The sequence below is a fragment of the Anser cygnoides genome, chromosome 5 (assembly GCF_040182565.1).
Source record: "Anser cygnoides isolate HZ-2024a breed goose chromosome 5, Taihu_goose_T2T_genome, whole genome shotgun sequence".
NCBI lineage: Eukaryota > Metazoa > Chordata > Aves > Anseriformes > Anatidae > Anser > Anser cygnoides.
The window spans coordinates 36,862,146-36,878,041 of record NC_089877.1 but is presented as its reverse complement, the minus strand read 5'-3'; the positions used below and the strand labels follow the sequence as shown (position 1 = coordinate 36,878,041).

Genomic DNA, 15,896 nt, shown 5'->3' with positions numbered 1-15,896 from the left:
GTAGAAGAATGAATATATGAGTGCATTTTAGAGAGTGTTGAACTTCTGATGTGTGGCCTTCCTGAGCTAGGTGGAGAGATGTTTGTGTTGAAAAGGAGTTAGTCACAGTACTTAGCTTAAGGATAAAGGGTACCAGCATTGAAGCCAGTCACCAGAAAAGATGACACTGAAGATGCTGCTCTGTGATAACATAGGAACAAATATAACCTATTCCATTGAATCTTCTATGACCCTTCAGTAAGAAAGAACCCTGTGTCTGAGAAGCTATAACAACACCAGGTTTGGTTTTTTTCCACCAGTTTCCCCAATACAGGGGAATGAAGGATGAATTCAGAACAGGTATGGAGGTCACAGCAGGTCTTTCCTCAGATCCAAAGTGAACTGACACCAGAAGGGGGGCCTGGCTCCAACATCTGCTGCTACTGAACCATTCCAGGATGGGTGAGAGGCGTGACAACCAACGTGCAACATATTGCCGACACAAAGCACCCCTGGCCTCCACAAATTATGCAGCTGCGGGCCCCACAAACACCAGGCATGCCTAGCGTAAAGGGTCTAGAGCAGCACAACCACTGCAGTGTGCTCATCCCCATGGATGACTTTCTATGTCAGTTTCTATAACAAAGAAACACTATGCCCTGAATGATGTGGTTAAGCCCCACAAAATGAACTGAAGGCAGCTTTTAATCTTTCCCAAATAAGTCCTTCAGCAGTGCTTCATTCTCCTAAAGTATGCAGTTGATCTTTAATCCCAATTAAAGGAGGCTCCTTCAGAAATTGATTCAGTTTAAGATCTTCTATCAGAAGATCTGAATTTTCATTTTGCTGTAGGTTTTTCAACTGAGACACTTTGAGAGGCATTCTCAGTAAAAGCATACCAAATATTCTTACAGAAGAGGAGTGTGGGAGCAAGTAGAGTACACCAAGTACACCACCACAACTCTTATGATCTCTTCTTTTAGGCTTTACTGGCAAGGATGACCTTTTCCTCCCTTGCAGAATACACTCCGGAAGGGAAGGGCCTTAGCCAGAGTAGAAGAAAACATGGTCATTAATGCATGGGTGTGGTCTTTGTTTTATGGGCATTTTTTTTGGTTTTTCTTCCCCATCTGAATCCACTTCTCTCCCCTTGACTTGCTGTGCTTCCTCATTGTCTTTGCTCTGCCCTAGCAGTGACTCTGAATCCTCAGACAGCTCAGCCCAGACTGTTGGCCTCAGGAACATCTGTTTCACCATCACACCCATGCAGCTGCCATGCAGATCTCAGCATTTCCCCGCATACGCCTTGGTGCTGGCATGTCCATTGCCGAGAGGTGGAAGCAGGGGCAAAACTCAATGGGCCATGCAGCGTCTGTTCCAGGGCATGCAGCAGATGGTCTGAGAACTCCACACAGGAGATGGGCTTTTGGACAGTGCAGCTGTGGCATGGAGAACACAGACATAAGCACCCCTCTGACCACTGCTGCTTGGGGCCATGCCGTGCAGGCTGGGGCTGCCCTCAGCTACAAAGCTGTGGAATTCTCCTTTTACAGCCTGACTCAGTACTCTCACATCCACTGCTCTGCAGGCATTTCTCTTCAATGGGTCTGTCCCAGCCCACCCAGGCACATACAGGCCACTAATGCTGAACCATAGCACATATGAGGCTGATCGCTACTCTCCTATCCAACATATAGGATATAAAGTGGACAAAAAGCTCATGAGGTGTGAGACAGAAATGCTTCCTGAGCAAGTCTGATCTCGGAATTCCAGGTCTAGCAACCAGAATCTTTGGATTTGCAAGGAAACAGCATAGCTGCTCCTCCCCATCCCCACATCATCTCCACAGTAATTTTTGTGACCCTGCAGACCAGTTGTTAAGTGACCATTGAAGGGGAATGGTGCGCCAGCCTATAACAAGTTTTCTGTGCTCATTTTTTGAAGAGCAGACAGTCCCTCTGTCGGCATTGATAAATGCCTTGCAATTTGTCATATGGCTCAGGAATCAGTGTGGCTGTTTTTGGAAAATCATTTCTATTGTCATAGATCAAGAATCACAGGTAAAACCATGGAAATACCTGTCACTCTACACATAATAGGCAATTACCCCCCTGTTTCACAGGATTTCTGATCTCTTCAGCCAGCTGGTGGAAATGAAACAGGACTGAGTATTTTGGGTGTATTTATTATTATTTTTGAGCATAAACTAGGGACCAGGAAAGATGCCTTGGGTCATCAATAAAACTTGTGCTTAGGTGACTTAATCCCATGATTACTGTAGGTCAGCACACTGAACTCTGTTGGAAACTCTGTAGTGGTATGGCTACACGGGTGGCTTTAGCAGCTTCTAAAAGCTTGGCTTTGAACCTTAAATGCCCTTGGATAGACTTTCATGTCATTTCTTAAGTGGTCAGACAGTGGTCACAGAAAGACCGTGACTGAAAAGCCTCCCCATCGTCCCACTTGCTATAGTTTTCTAGGATTTCTTTTACTGTATAGACATCAACATAGCTGATGCCTCCAGTTTGTAGGAGCTGATTCACATGCTGGCAGACTGAGATATGTGGCACAAGCTATGGCCAGATATGCTTGTTGGCATTGAAGCTGAATTACTGGCATGCCAGTTGAAAACACCCAGACTGATGAGCTTAAATGGTGGCAAAGGAGCTTTCCCTCCAGTCAGTCTCCCACAGAGGACACAGTTACATTCTTTTCCACAGGAATTAAATGGTCAGTAAGAGGAAACAGTTCTATAAGCTACTTTAACAGAAGCGTGTGCACCATTATGTGTGCCTACAGTACCTGGCTGGCAACAGCCGTGTTTAAGACCAAGGTTCTCACCTAAGCTTCTTCCATGCTCAATGGAGGAAAAGATTACAAGCCAAGGTCACCTCCTCCTGTAATAATGACCCAGACTTGAGCCATCCAGTTGGCTGTCTGGAGATGCATACCTCTCCCTTTTAATTGTAAATGAAGCCTAGAGAAGGAGGTTCTATTCCAACATCTATCTTTTAGATGATTAAAGTAAGAGGAGATGTCATTACCAGCAGTCCCCATCCAATTGCTTGGGCTTCCAGAGGAGGCCAGAGACTGGGAAAGATGTTCTCATTTTGTTAAAGTAGTTCTCACCTGGCTGATTACTCTTCCAAGGGCACATTTGACTTCTTTGTTCCTCAGACTGTAGATTATGGGGTTTAGCAGCGGAGTGAGGATCCCATAGAGCATGGAAACTATCCTATCCTGATCAGGTGAGTAGGCAGAAGAAGGCCGTACATACGTGCAAATAGTAGTCCCATAGAAAAGGCATACCACTGTCAAGTGAGAGCTGCAAGTGGAGAAAGCTTTGTGCCTGCTCTCAGCAGAGTTCATGCACAGGATAGCCAGAAGGATGTAGACATATGAGACCAGAGTGACCACAAAGGCACTGCTTCCAAGGACCCCAGCTACTGTAAGAATCACCAGTTCCCTGCTGTAAGTAGGTAAGCAAGAGAGGGCCAGCACAGGTGCAATATCACAGTAATATTTCTCAACTTCATTAGAAGCACAAAAAAAGAGTGTAAAAATCAAAGATGTGTGCAATAGAGAATTAAAAAATCCTACTACCCAGGTGCCAATGGCGAGGCGAGCACATAGTTTCATACTCACAATATTAACGTACTGCAGCGGTTGACATATGGCAACATAACGGTCATATGCCATCACAGTCAAGAGCAAAATCTCTGTGCCTACAACATCAACGAGGAAGAACAGCTGGAGTATGCAGCCACTGAATGAAATCACATTGTTCTCAGACAACAAGACCTCCAGCATCTTTGGCACAGTAATAGTGGGGCATAAGATATCCAGTAGGGATAAGTTGCCAAGGAAGAAGTACATAGGGTTGTGCAGACGAGTATCTGTGCTAATGGCAACAAAGACTGTGATGTTGCTTGCCATGGTGACCAAATAGATGATCAAAAACAGCACAAAGAGAAAAAAACGCACCTCTGGAGCATCAGAAAGGCCTATGAGAATAAATTCAGATACTGTTGATGTGTTGACCTTGTGCATTTTATCTTTCATTGTGGAAATGATTGCAGAGGTGTACCTGGAAAAAAAAAAGAACAAATAAAAAGAAAAAAAAAAGGTGTAACAGTCAAAATTTCACTTCCTTCTAAACAGTGTGCTTTTTTTTAATCTCTTTTGCAGTTCAAATACATTTGTAAGTTTGCATCACCACACTCAACATCTGAATTTTGCTCGCATATACGTAAGACAAAAGGCAAAAAATAGTATTAAGCTTAACAGTGATTAATCAAAAAAATTTAAATCTTTGAGTGCAAGTCATCTTCTCAGACTGGGGAGCTGAAAAGTTGAACACAAAGATACCTCCCCTCTGTGGTGACTAGCTTGGTTGAACATGGCTCCAAGCAGCCCAACTGGGCTTTGAAAGCAGCTGTACTCTGAACAGGGGAGGGGTAGGAATCCAGATCTCTAAAAACCATTTCAATATAAATTTTATGATACTACCATCTCCAAAGAAGTCTGGGTTACTAACAGAAACTAAAGACCTAATTTTTAAGTGAGTAATGCTGTCACAGAGGAATTAAAACCCTGGTTATCAGCAGAAAGGATATACCCAGAATACATTTATTTTTTTCAGCTTTATCCAGTGGGATAAAAAAGGGATATAACCCAGTATCTAATTAAAGATCTTCCTCTTCTCTATAAACTTTACCCATTAGGCTTTCACATCAATATTAATACTTTCAGGATCCGACTGGATGTTTTTTTTTCTTTCTCCCAATTCAGCAAAGTTTAAGGAGATAGCACATTGCTACATTAAACATAATTCGTGGAAATAATTTACACAGTAGTTCTAGAGAGAGATAAAGCAAGGCACAACACAAGTACCCCCTTACTTGCAAACCAAAGCACAATGATGAGATGGTGTGAATATCATAACACAGTCTCATTCATAAGGGATACAGAGAAACAACTAAAATAGGAGACTGATATCCCATTTGAGATAGGCGTGGCTGTTGTCTCATTCTCACAGAAGCTTGCTTCCATCTTGAAAGGGACCAAGGTCAGAGCTTAAAACACCATAAGAAATATCTAGGCCAGCATGAATAAAAGGCATATGGTGTTTTAAATCAGAGCATCACTTGTTCTTAGAGTTCGGAGGTTATTCAGCTGAAACACAGTGGAAACACACAAATACTCACTGCAACAAGGAATTAATTGCTGGTAATATACAGTGGTCTGTATCTCCAGGAAACGTCACTGTCCTTTTTCTTCCTTCTACATCTGATTAAAATATTTGCATGTCAGAAGAAAAATGATTTCACTGTAGATTTAGGAACACCAATCTATCAAGGAAGTGATGAGTCTGAATTTAGCAGCACAGACATACTCATACATAGAATCACAGAATGGTTTGAGTTGGAAGAGAACTTTAAAGATCATCTGCAAGCACTGGCAAAAATGATAGCCCGACTACAAAAGTAAGTCTCTTTTTCAATGAGGCTTTATAAATATGTGCTGAGGATGTGTCTGGGGACAAGCGTCTCTGAGGTTTTCTTGGATGCTTCCTTTAGTGCATATGAGGCTCTTTCAGCCTGTTGTCAAAGAGTCAGGGGGAGCTAGAAATGTGATAAAACAATTTCCTCTCTGAATCCTCTGATTCCCATGACCTTCATGTTGTAGAACCTTCCCCTAGAGCTGTGGTTTGATACTTGAGTCTCCTCAGGAAGAGGAATAGATGTCATCATTTTCCCTGGGTCCTACCAGGTGTCATTTCAGATTATTGAAGTTTTACATATCACAAGGGTCCAGTGTTCTGATTTTTTAAGTTATAGTACTGCCTTAAAGAGACTTGATCACAAACTGTTTTCAAATTAACTTGTCTTGATCTGATGCCTGAAATCTCACCTACACATAAAAAGGTCAAAATAAATTTGGCAACAGCTCCTCTGCAGAAAAGTATACCTGAAAAGAGGGCAGTGGTAACACACATTCAGGGTTTCTTTGAAGGGTAGAGAGGAGAACCTAAATGACAGCAGTGGAGCAGCTGTGAAGCACTGCAAGGCAGCTATCACGGCACCATGTGCCAGCACAAACACCCTCCATGTGGATTTTATGGGCCATCTCTGATTCCTGTATGGGAGCAGCCTTTTAACTATAGCCCCTACAGAAATGACTTAAGATAGACTTGTGAAATCCATGCACTAGTTGAAACAGATGTGTACCCTGGTGTAAGAATGAACATAAGTTACCAGCATTACCTTGGAGAGCAAAAAACGATTTTCCTCTTGTTCCAGAAAGCATCCGTGCGTTCAGTTATTGAAGCACCACTTTCCATGTGATGTATGGAGTGGCTTACCTGTTTCTTTTCCAGCATTACCTGCCCATAACTTCTACAATGTTAACATGAATGATATTGTTTGTCAATCATTCTTAAAGCCTGTTCACAATCTTTGCAGCGTGGGACTCATACATAGGAATCTTAATTTTGTACATCACAAGATAAAAAGGAGCTCTCCAAAGATTACAAACCACAGGCCTGTCCTGCAATGGTTGTATAGACCTTTGGCTGGAAGAAGTTTCTGTTGTCCCAGTCTGCCTCTGTGTACTGCAGGGAGCCCTAGGATCATCAGACATCATACTTCCGGTGAAGTTTTGCAACAAAGAATGGAGCTAATCATTTTGTAATAAACCCAGAGGTTGGCAATACATACACCGAAGATCAACTGCATCCACACCTATGAGCAAAACTAGAACTGCGCTCTTTCATCCTCCTAAACTGGCGTAATGCCACTTCCACTAACTGAAAGCTCTTTGCAGGTTCCCATCTTTCTGTCGAAGAGCCACTGGAGGGCGATATTGCAATGCAAAATCTGGACGCGCTACAGGGCTCCAAAGAACATTGTTGTACCACCAGTCAAGTGATGGACGTGTCAGTACTGGCCACAAAAAAGGGGCCTCCTACCTAAGTGTGGGCTATTTACTACTTCCTGGTATTTAAAATCTCAGACCTCATGTTTAAAGTCCAGTGTTGATAATCAGTCCTTAGTACAACATTGTCTGATATTCTGCTCAACTATTCTTTGCAAGCCACCAGCATGATGTACTCGTGGTAGCCTGCTATCTCACCAAAAGGCAGACTTCTAAAAAGCAGTGGTATAAGTAATGTGTATAAGTATAGACCCCTTTAAGGAGAGTTTCACATCATATCTGAAACACTTTTTTTTACCATGGATGCATTGGCCCATCTAAGTGGCAGTCAACCAGCACCATCAAGAGCACTTTGGGCTGCTGGCTCAATTCCACACCTGGTCCTCAGATGTGCTGCTCATGCTACTGCAGGGATACTCTTAGCTGAATTAGGTTATTACTAGTAGAAGCACAGGACAGTATGTGAGCTATGCTGTTAACCTACTCTGATCAGGCTTTCCATTTAGTGAGGTCATTTGTGATGTTTTTAGTCCAAGACTACAAATAACTAGGCTAGCAAATATGATACTACTGACCCCCAAGATTATAGTGGCATGTGTAGGTCACAGGCACTATCATGTACCGCATGCTAATGCATCTTAAAGCTCTCAAGAAAGCCATCAGCAATTACCAAGAGATTCCTTAGCCATGCCTGTGTCATAACATTATTTTAGTCAGCTTTGTTTGCCATATGCTTACCAAGGCCTAGTGAATTTTACATAAATGTTTTGTAAGACTAGCCTTACTAGCCTCTGCATAAAGTGGACGCTGAAATATTCGGTACATGGGCAGTAATTGCAGCAACTCTGAAATATTGCTCAGGGAAAAATAGGCCTTATGATCAAATGCCCATACATGACAGTGCTTGTAGAAAAGGTGTTATTCTGCCTCAAGGGAAAAATCAATTTTCTCAGGTAGTTTTCCTCACCTTCTAATGCCTCAAAGCAGTCTGGAGATACTTGGATGGTGTAACTCCCCCAGACATTACTGTACCGTATACCTAAGATGCTGGTTATACGTAGTACAGTGGAAACTCTTTATTACGAATCTTTTTCATGGCAGGACCGTCCCTAAAATAAGTCAAAATCAAATCACTTTGTCTAACTGTGGGATTAATAAGATTTGTCAGGTCTCCAGCTAGTAATGCTTACAGTGACCCAAGACTGATGACAGACTCAGCTGCTGCCTTTAACTGTGAAGATGAAAATGGTCTTTTTTCTCTACTGGCCATTCATGTTTCTGATAGAGGGAAAAGGTCCTTGGAGGGAATCCTCCTATCTTCACGCTTGACAAGGGAATAATCCCACACTGCAATTCACATTGCAGATGTGCAATGGCACACTCTGACAATGTTGTCTCTTCTAAAATTAAATTCAGAATTTGGGAGTCTCTTCAAGACATTGACTCATATTTGCCAGGATCTGGGAAGAACGAGCCCCCCCAGAAAAGGTCTGCAGAACAGGAGTCCTAGGCAGCTGGAGAGGACAGTGACAGCTCTGAATTGGCCTCATCTTCCTCAAGAACTGTTTCTGAGTTTAGAAAAGTTGAGAAGTATTGAAAACAGCCCGGTCCAAGCAGTTTTAAAGCCAGCCCCTAACAGGGGCATGCAGCTAGCTCTGCTTGACCTGTAATCTTTCAATTCAATGGGTTAGGCAAGAATCCCGTCCCTTGTCTTGGGATGCAACCAAAGCACTGTAGAAATCCTTCTAGTTTTCACAGGACATTTTTCCTTTGAGACAGTCTCTCACTTTCCCCTAGATTAGAGCCATTATCAAACCTGGCTGTATGCTCAGAGAGCTGCTAATTTCCAGGAGAGAAAGCTTGAGAGTCTAACGATGCGCAGTGGAGCCAATTTAAACACACTTAAACTCTCTTGCCAAGTTACGTCATTGCAGCTTGTCAGGCACCAACTTTTTAAACTGCATCTACTGAGACTTTATTAGAATCATCCCAAGTCATTTCCCGCAGAGACGAACAAATTATACTAAATAGTTTGCCTTGAGTATTGAGACACGGGCTCCCAAAAACTGGATGGTATTTGCATTTGACTTCCTTGTCAAAAAATCTGAGTGATTGCTTCAAATATGTGTAGTAATTTGTACTGTGTTTCCTCATAGAATAGCAAAGGACATAGCAGAAAAGGACATAAAGCAAGACCCAAGTATCATTTCTCCAGGGATTAATTCAGCCTTGCATGTGCTGGACTCTCAGAAGACTACAAAAGGTTGATGGGACTGGAACTACTACGCGGTTTCCGACCAGTTTAGAAAAAGAGATTTCTTCCCTCCTGAACAGAAACACGCATTTCCTCATTTACAGTGGTTCCCTCCCCGGTGCAGAAAATTAGTTTTTTTGGTCCATGATAACAGAGTAACGGAAGTCCAAGTAACAGAACAACAACTCAAACAAACAAACACACACATACAAAGGATCACTTGGGAAAAAAAAAAATAAAAAAAGTTCTTTTCAACTCTGAGAGGAATAAAGTCCATTTGTCTAAATGCAGGAGAAGAGAGGACAGGCTACATCTGTAGGAAATGAAAGTAAATTCTAATGGCCCTTCTCTGCCTTGTCTCAGGTTCAGAGACTGTGACCGACCTGGAATCCTACCCCCAAACAGAGCACAAGTATGTGAATGTGCACGTTAACTGCTAAAAAATACCTCCTTTCTGATAAGGAGTACGAGAGCTCCCTCTTCTGCAAGTAAGCTCTCTCTGGCTCTTCCCTTCAGGTTTTAGAGGTGAGAAATTTCTCATTTGGAGCCAATAGAGACTGCACACCTTGCAGTCAAATCTGCATTAAGAGTTGCTGTCCATCTGTCATACAATCTCTCCTCCCCAGTCTTTCTCATTTCTTTTACAGGACGGTCTACTGATAAGAGCAGAAACAGCAATGCAAACAACACTAAAATGTGTCTGGTAAGGTCGCAGGGTTGCAAGCAGAAGTTCTGTGGTAAGCATGAATACAGAAGACTGATTTTTATGTAAAAAAAAAAAAAACAACTTTGCTATATTCCAGGTGTGGAGGAATTCCCGCCATCCCCCTCCCCTAGTATATCAATACAGGTATTGCTTAAAACAGTCTGACTTTTTTCAGTTTGTGTGACTTGGGTTTCCTAGTTTTCGTTTTGCCTATATTCTGTTTGACATGAGAACAAACTCTTTGATTCAGCATCATTTTAAAAATGAGCTAACCATATTCAGGAGGCAATCTAGGAAAAATACTATGCCTGAAAAGTTGCTGCGTTAACTGATAGTTGAAAAATGCCTAAAAAATCGGAAGGAGCAAAATACTTTATTTTCTCCACAATGGGTGGGACAGAACCTTTTCATTTAAATCTCATTGGGAAAATCTGAGTTAATCCTTAGGTGAAAACTGAAGTATCACTAACTTATAAAGAACAAGTGAAAATGAGTCATTAAGCAGTAGAAGAATGAATATATGAGTGCATTTTAGAGAGTGTTGAACTTCTGATGTGTGGCCTTCCTGAGCTAGGTGGAGAGATGTTTGTGTTGAAAAGGAGTTAGTCACAGTACTTAGCTTAAGGATAAAGGGTACCAGCATTGAAGCCAGTCACCAGAAAAGATGACACTGAAGATGCTGCTCTGTGATAACATAGGAACAAATATAACCTATTCCATTGAATCTTCTATGACCCTTCAGTAAGAAAGAACCCTGTGTCTGAGAAGCTATAACAACACCAGGTTTGGTTTTTTTCCACCAGTTTCCCCAATACAGGGGAATGAAGGATGAATTCAGAACAGGTATGGAGGTCACAGCAGGTCTTTCCTCAGATCCAAAGTGAACTGACACCAGAAGGGGGGCCTGGCTCCAACATCTGCTGCTACTGAACCATTCCAGGATGGGTGAGAGGCGTGACAACCAACGTGCAACAAATGTGCAACAAATGTGCAACGTGCACAACCACTGCAGTATGCTCATCCCCATGGATGACTTTCTACGTCAGTTTCTATAACAAAGAAACACTATGCCCTGAATGATGTGGTTAAGCCCCACAAAATGAACTGAAGGCAGCTTTTAATCTTTCCCAAATAAGTCCTTCAGCAGTGCTTCATTCTCCTAAAGTATGCAGTTGATCTTTAATCCCAATTAAAGGAGGCTCCTTCAGAAATTGATTCAGTTTAAGATCTTCTATCAGAAGATCTGAATTTTCATTTTGCTGTAGGTTTTTCAACTGAGACACTTTGAGAGGCATTCTCAGTAAAAGCATACCAAATATTCTTACAGAAGAGGAGTGTGGGAGCAAGTAGAGTACACCAAGTACACCACCACAACTCTTATGATCTCTTCTTTTAGGCTTTACTGGCAAGGATGACCTTTTCCTCCCTTGCAGAATACACTCCGGAAGGGAAGGGCCTTAGCCAGAGTAGAAGAAAACATGGTCATTAATGCATGGGTGTGGTCTTTGTTTTATGGGCATTTTTTTTGGTTTTTCTTCCCCATCTGAATCCACTTCTCTCCCCTTGACTTGCTGTGCTTCCTCATTGTCTTTGCTCTGCCCTAGCAGTGACTCTGAATCCTCAGACAGCTCAGCCCAGACTGTTGGCCTCAGGAACATCTGTTTCACCATCACACCCATGCAGCTGCCATGCAGATCTCAGCATTTCCCCGCATACGCCTTGGTGCTGGCATGTCCATTGCCGAGAGGTGGAAGCAGGGGCAAAACTCAATGGGCCATGCAGCGTCTGTTCCAGGGCATGCAGCAGATGGTCTGAGAACTCCACACAGGAGATGGGCTTTTGGACAGTGCAGCTGTGGCATGGAGAACACAGACATAAGCACCCCTCTGACCACTGCTGCTTGGGGCCATGCCGTGCAGGCTGGGGCTGCCCTCAGCTACAAAGCTGTGGAATTCTCCTTTTACAGCCTGACTCAGTACTCTCACATCCACTGCTCTGCAGGCATTTCTCTTCAATGGGTCTGTCCCAGCCCACCCAGGCACATACAGGCCACTAATGCTGAACCATAGCACATATGAGGCTGATCGCTACTCTCCTATCCAACATATAGGATATAAAGTGGACAAAAAGCTCATGAGGTGTGAGACAGAAATGCTTCCTGAGCAAGTCTGATCTCGGAATTCCAGGTCTAGCAACCAGAATCTTTGGATTTGCAAGGAAACAGCATAGCTGCTCCTCCCCATCCCCACATCATCTCCACAGTAATTTTTGTGACCCTGCAGACCAGTTGTTAAGTGACCATTGAAGGGGAATGGTGCGCCAGCCTATAACAAGTTTTCTGTGCTCATTTTTTGAAGAGCAGACAGTCCCTCTGTCGGCATTGATAAATGCCTTGCAATTTGTCATATGGCTCAGGAATCAGTGTGGCTGTTTTTGGAAAATCATTTCTATTGTCATAGATCAAGAATCACAGGTAAAACCATGGAAATACCTGTCACTCTACACATAATAGGCAATTACCCCCCTGTTTCACAGGATTTCTGATCTCTTCAGCCAGCTGGTGGAAATGAAACAGGACTGAGTATTTTGGGTGTATTTATTATTATTTTTGAGCATAAACTAGGGACCAGGAAAGATGCCTTGGGTCATCAATAAAACTTGTGCTTAGGTGACTTAATCCCATGATTACTGTAGGTCAGCACACTGAACTCTGTTGGAAACTCTGTAGTGGTATGGCTACACGGGTGGCTTTAGCAGCTTCTAAAAGCTTGGCTTTGAAACTTAAATGACCTTGGATAGACTTTCATGTCATTTCTTAAGTTGGTGAAATATTTTCAAAACAACAACAACAACAAAATCAGAATACATTACCCCCGGTAAAAGCTCTTTTGGTTATTAGTTGCCCTATGAACCCATTGCAAACATGTTCTACAGATAAGAATGAAGCTCAGATTACTTCCATAGTATAAGAATGTGCATTTGTTATCACTAAGATCTGAGTTCCTGCAGAAAAGTCATTAGTTTAGCCTTCATGCCAAGGCAGCAACCACAGGAAAGGCCATTAAAAGACATCCTTGACATTTGTTTTTTCAGTAAGGAACCATGTGCAATATCAGCTATTTAGCACAGTGTTTTAACACAGCCTTAGGTCCACATCAAGCTGTAAGTTTATCACCCCATCACAGAGGCACATAGTTAAGGTATACACAGATTTACAGCCACAATGCACAAAGGAGATGGCACAGCACTTCCCTTCTCTTGCGTCCATTTCCACCTTTTTGTCAGCCATACCTTTGCTTTCACCTGGAAGTGCTGTTCCTAGTTATGGACTCGCTGACCTAAAGCACACTCGATAAGCCTTCCTTCAGTCCACCAACACTGTGAAAAGCCAGGGCAGGCCCAGACAGTGATCACAGAAAGACCGTGACTGAAAAGCCTCCCCATCGTCCCACTTGCTATAGTTTTCTAGGATTTCTTTTACTGTATAGACATCAACATAGCTGATGCCTCCAGTTTGTAGGAGCTGATTCACATGCTGGCAGACCGAGATATGTGGCACAAGCTATGGCCAGATATGCTTGTTGGCATTGAAGCTGAATTACTGGCATGCCAGTTGAAAACACCCAGACTGATGAGCTTAAATGGTGGCAAAGGAGCTTTCCCTCCAGTCAGTCTCCCACGGAGGATACAGTTACATTCTTTTCCACAGGAATTAAATGGTCAGTAAGAGGAAACAGTTCTATAAGCTACTTTAACAGAAGCGTGGGCACCATTAAGTGTGCCTACAGTACCTGGCTGGCAACAGCCGTGTTTAGGACCAAGGTTCTCACCTAAGCTTCTTCCATGCTCAATGGAGGAAAAGATTACAAGCCAAGGTCACCTCCTCCTGTAATAATGACCCAGACTTGAGCCATCCAGTTGGCTGTCTGGAGATGCATACCTCTCCCTTTTAATTGTAAATGAAGCCTAGAGAAGGAGGTTCTATTCCAACATCTATCTTTTAGATGATTAAAGTAAGAGGAGATGTCATTACCAGCAGTCCCCATCCAATTGCTTGGGCTTCCAGAGGAGGCCAGAGACTGGGAAAGATGTTCTCATTTTGTTAAAGTAGTTCTCACCTGGCTGATTACTCTTCCAAGGGCACATTTGACTTCTTTGTTCCTCAGACTGTAGATTATGGGGTTTAGCAGCGGAGTGAGGATCCCATAGAGCATGGAAACTATCCTATCCTGATCAGGTGAGTAGGCAGAAGAAGGCCGTACATACGTGCAAATAGTAGTCCCATAGAAAAGGCATACCACTGTCAAGTGAGAGCTGCAAGTGGAGAAAGCTTTGTGCCTGCTCTCAGCAGAGTTCATGCACAGGATAGCCAGAAGGATGTAGACATATGAGACCAGAGTGACCACAAAGGCACTGCTTCCAAGGACCCCAGCTACTGTAAGAATCACCAGTTCCCTGCTGTATGTAGGTAAGCAGGAGAGGGCCAGCACAGGTGCAATATCACAGTAATATTTCTCAACTTCATTAGAAGCACAAAAAAAGAGTGTAAAAATCAAAGATGTGTGCAATAGAGAATTAAAAAATCCTACTACCCAGGTGCCAATGGCGAGGCGAGCACATAGTTTCATACTCACAATATTAACGTACTGCAGCGGTTGACATATGGCAACATAACGGTCATATGCCATCACAGCCAAGAGAAAAATCTCTGTGCCTACAACATCAACGAGGAAGAACAGCTGGAGTATGCAGCCACTGAATGAAATCACATTGTTCTCAGACAACAAGACCTCCAGCATCTTTGGCACAGTAATAGTGGGGCATAAGATATCCAGTAGGGATAAGTTGCCAAGGAAGAAGTACATAGGGTTGTGCAGACGAGTATCTGTGCTAATGGCAACAAAGACTGTGATGTTGCTTGCCATGGTGACCAAATAGATGATCAAAAACAGCACAAAGAGAAAAAAACGCACCTCTGGAGCATCAGAAAGGCCTATGAGAATAAATTCAGATACTGTTGATGTGTTGACCTTGTGCATTTTATCTTTCATTGTGGAAATGATTGCAGAGGTGTACCTGGAAAAAAAAAGAACAAATAAAAAGAAAAAAAAAGGTGTAACAGTCAAAATTTCACTTCCTTCTAAACAGTGTGCTTTTTTTTAATCTCTTTTGCAGTTCAAATACATTTGTAAGTTTGCATCACCACACTCAACATCTGAATTTTGCTCGCATATACGTAAGACAAAAGGCAAAAAATAGTATTAAGCTTAACAGTGATTAATCAAAAAAATTTAAATCTTTGAGTGCAAGTCATCTTCTCAGACTGGGGAGCTGAAAAGTTGAACACAAAGATACCTCCCCTCTGTGGTGACTAGCTTGGTTGAACATGGCTCCAAGCAGCCCAACTGGGCTTTGAAAGCAGCTGTACTCTGAACAGGGGAGGGGTAGGAATCCAGATCTCTAAAAACCATTTCAATATAAATTTTATGATACTACCATCTCCAAAGAAGTCTGGGTTACTAACAGAAACTAAAGACCTAATTTTTAAGTGAGTAATGCTGTCACAGAGGAATTAAAACCCTGGTTATCAGCAGAAAGGATATACCCAGAATACATTTATTTTTTTCAGCTTTATCCAGTGGGATAAAAAAGGGATATAACCCAGTATCTAATTAAAGATCTTCCTCTTCTCTATAAACTTTACCCATTAGGCTTTCACATCAATATTAATACTTTCAGGATCCGACTGGATGTTTTTTTTTCTTTCTCCCAATTCAGCAAAGTTTAAGGAGATAGCACATTGCTACATTAAACATAATTCGTGGAAATAATTTACACAGTAGTTCTAGAGAGAGATAAAGCAAGGCACAACACAAGTACCCCCTTACTTGCAAACCAAAGCACAATGATGAGATGGTGTGAATATCATAACACAGTCTCATTCATAAGGGATACAGAGAAACAACTAAAATAGGAGACTGATATCCCATTTGAGATAGGCGTGGCTGTTGTCTCATTCTC

At 42.4% G+C, this 15,896-nt stretch overlaps 2 protein-coding genes across 2 annotated transcripts; both read right to left on the bottom strand.

Moving 5' to 3' along the window:
* Positions 1-588: 588 nt before the first annotated feature.
* On the bottom strand, positions 589-14,953 carry LOC136791029 (olfactory receptor 5F1-like). The gene is made up of 2 exons (XM_066998941.1): positions 14,849-14,953; positions 589-4,066 (listed from the first exon to the last, which is right to left on the bottom strand). The coding sequence occupies exons 1-2, from the start codon at positions 14,857-14,859 to the stop codon at positions 3,085-3,087; spliced, it is 993 nt and encodes a 330-aa protein (XP_066855042.1). The 5' UTR covers positions 14,860-14,953; the 3' UTR covers positions 589-3,084.
* On the bottom strand, positions 13,308-14,926 carry LOC106029611 (olfactory receptor 5V1-like). Its single transcript, XM_066998942.1, has one exon. It carries the CDS (start codon positions 14,924-14,926, stop codon positions 13,970-13,972), a length of 957 nt encoding a protein of 318 aa, XP_066855043.1. The 3' UTR covers positions 13,308-13,969.
* Positions 14,954-15,896: the final 943 nt, after the last annotated feature.

What these genes read in the sequence shown, in the direction of transcription:
- LOC106029611 (XM_066998942.1), bottom strand. Translation starts at nt 14,926, where the DNA reads ATGAAAGATAAAATGCACAAGGTCAACACATCAACAGTATCTGAATTT.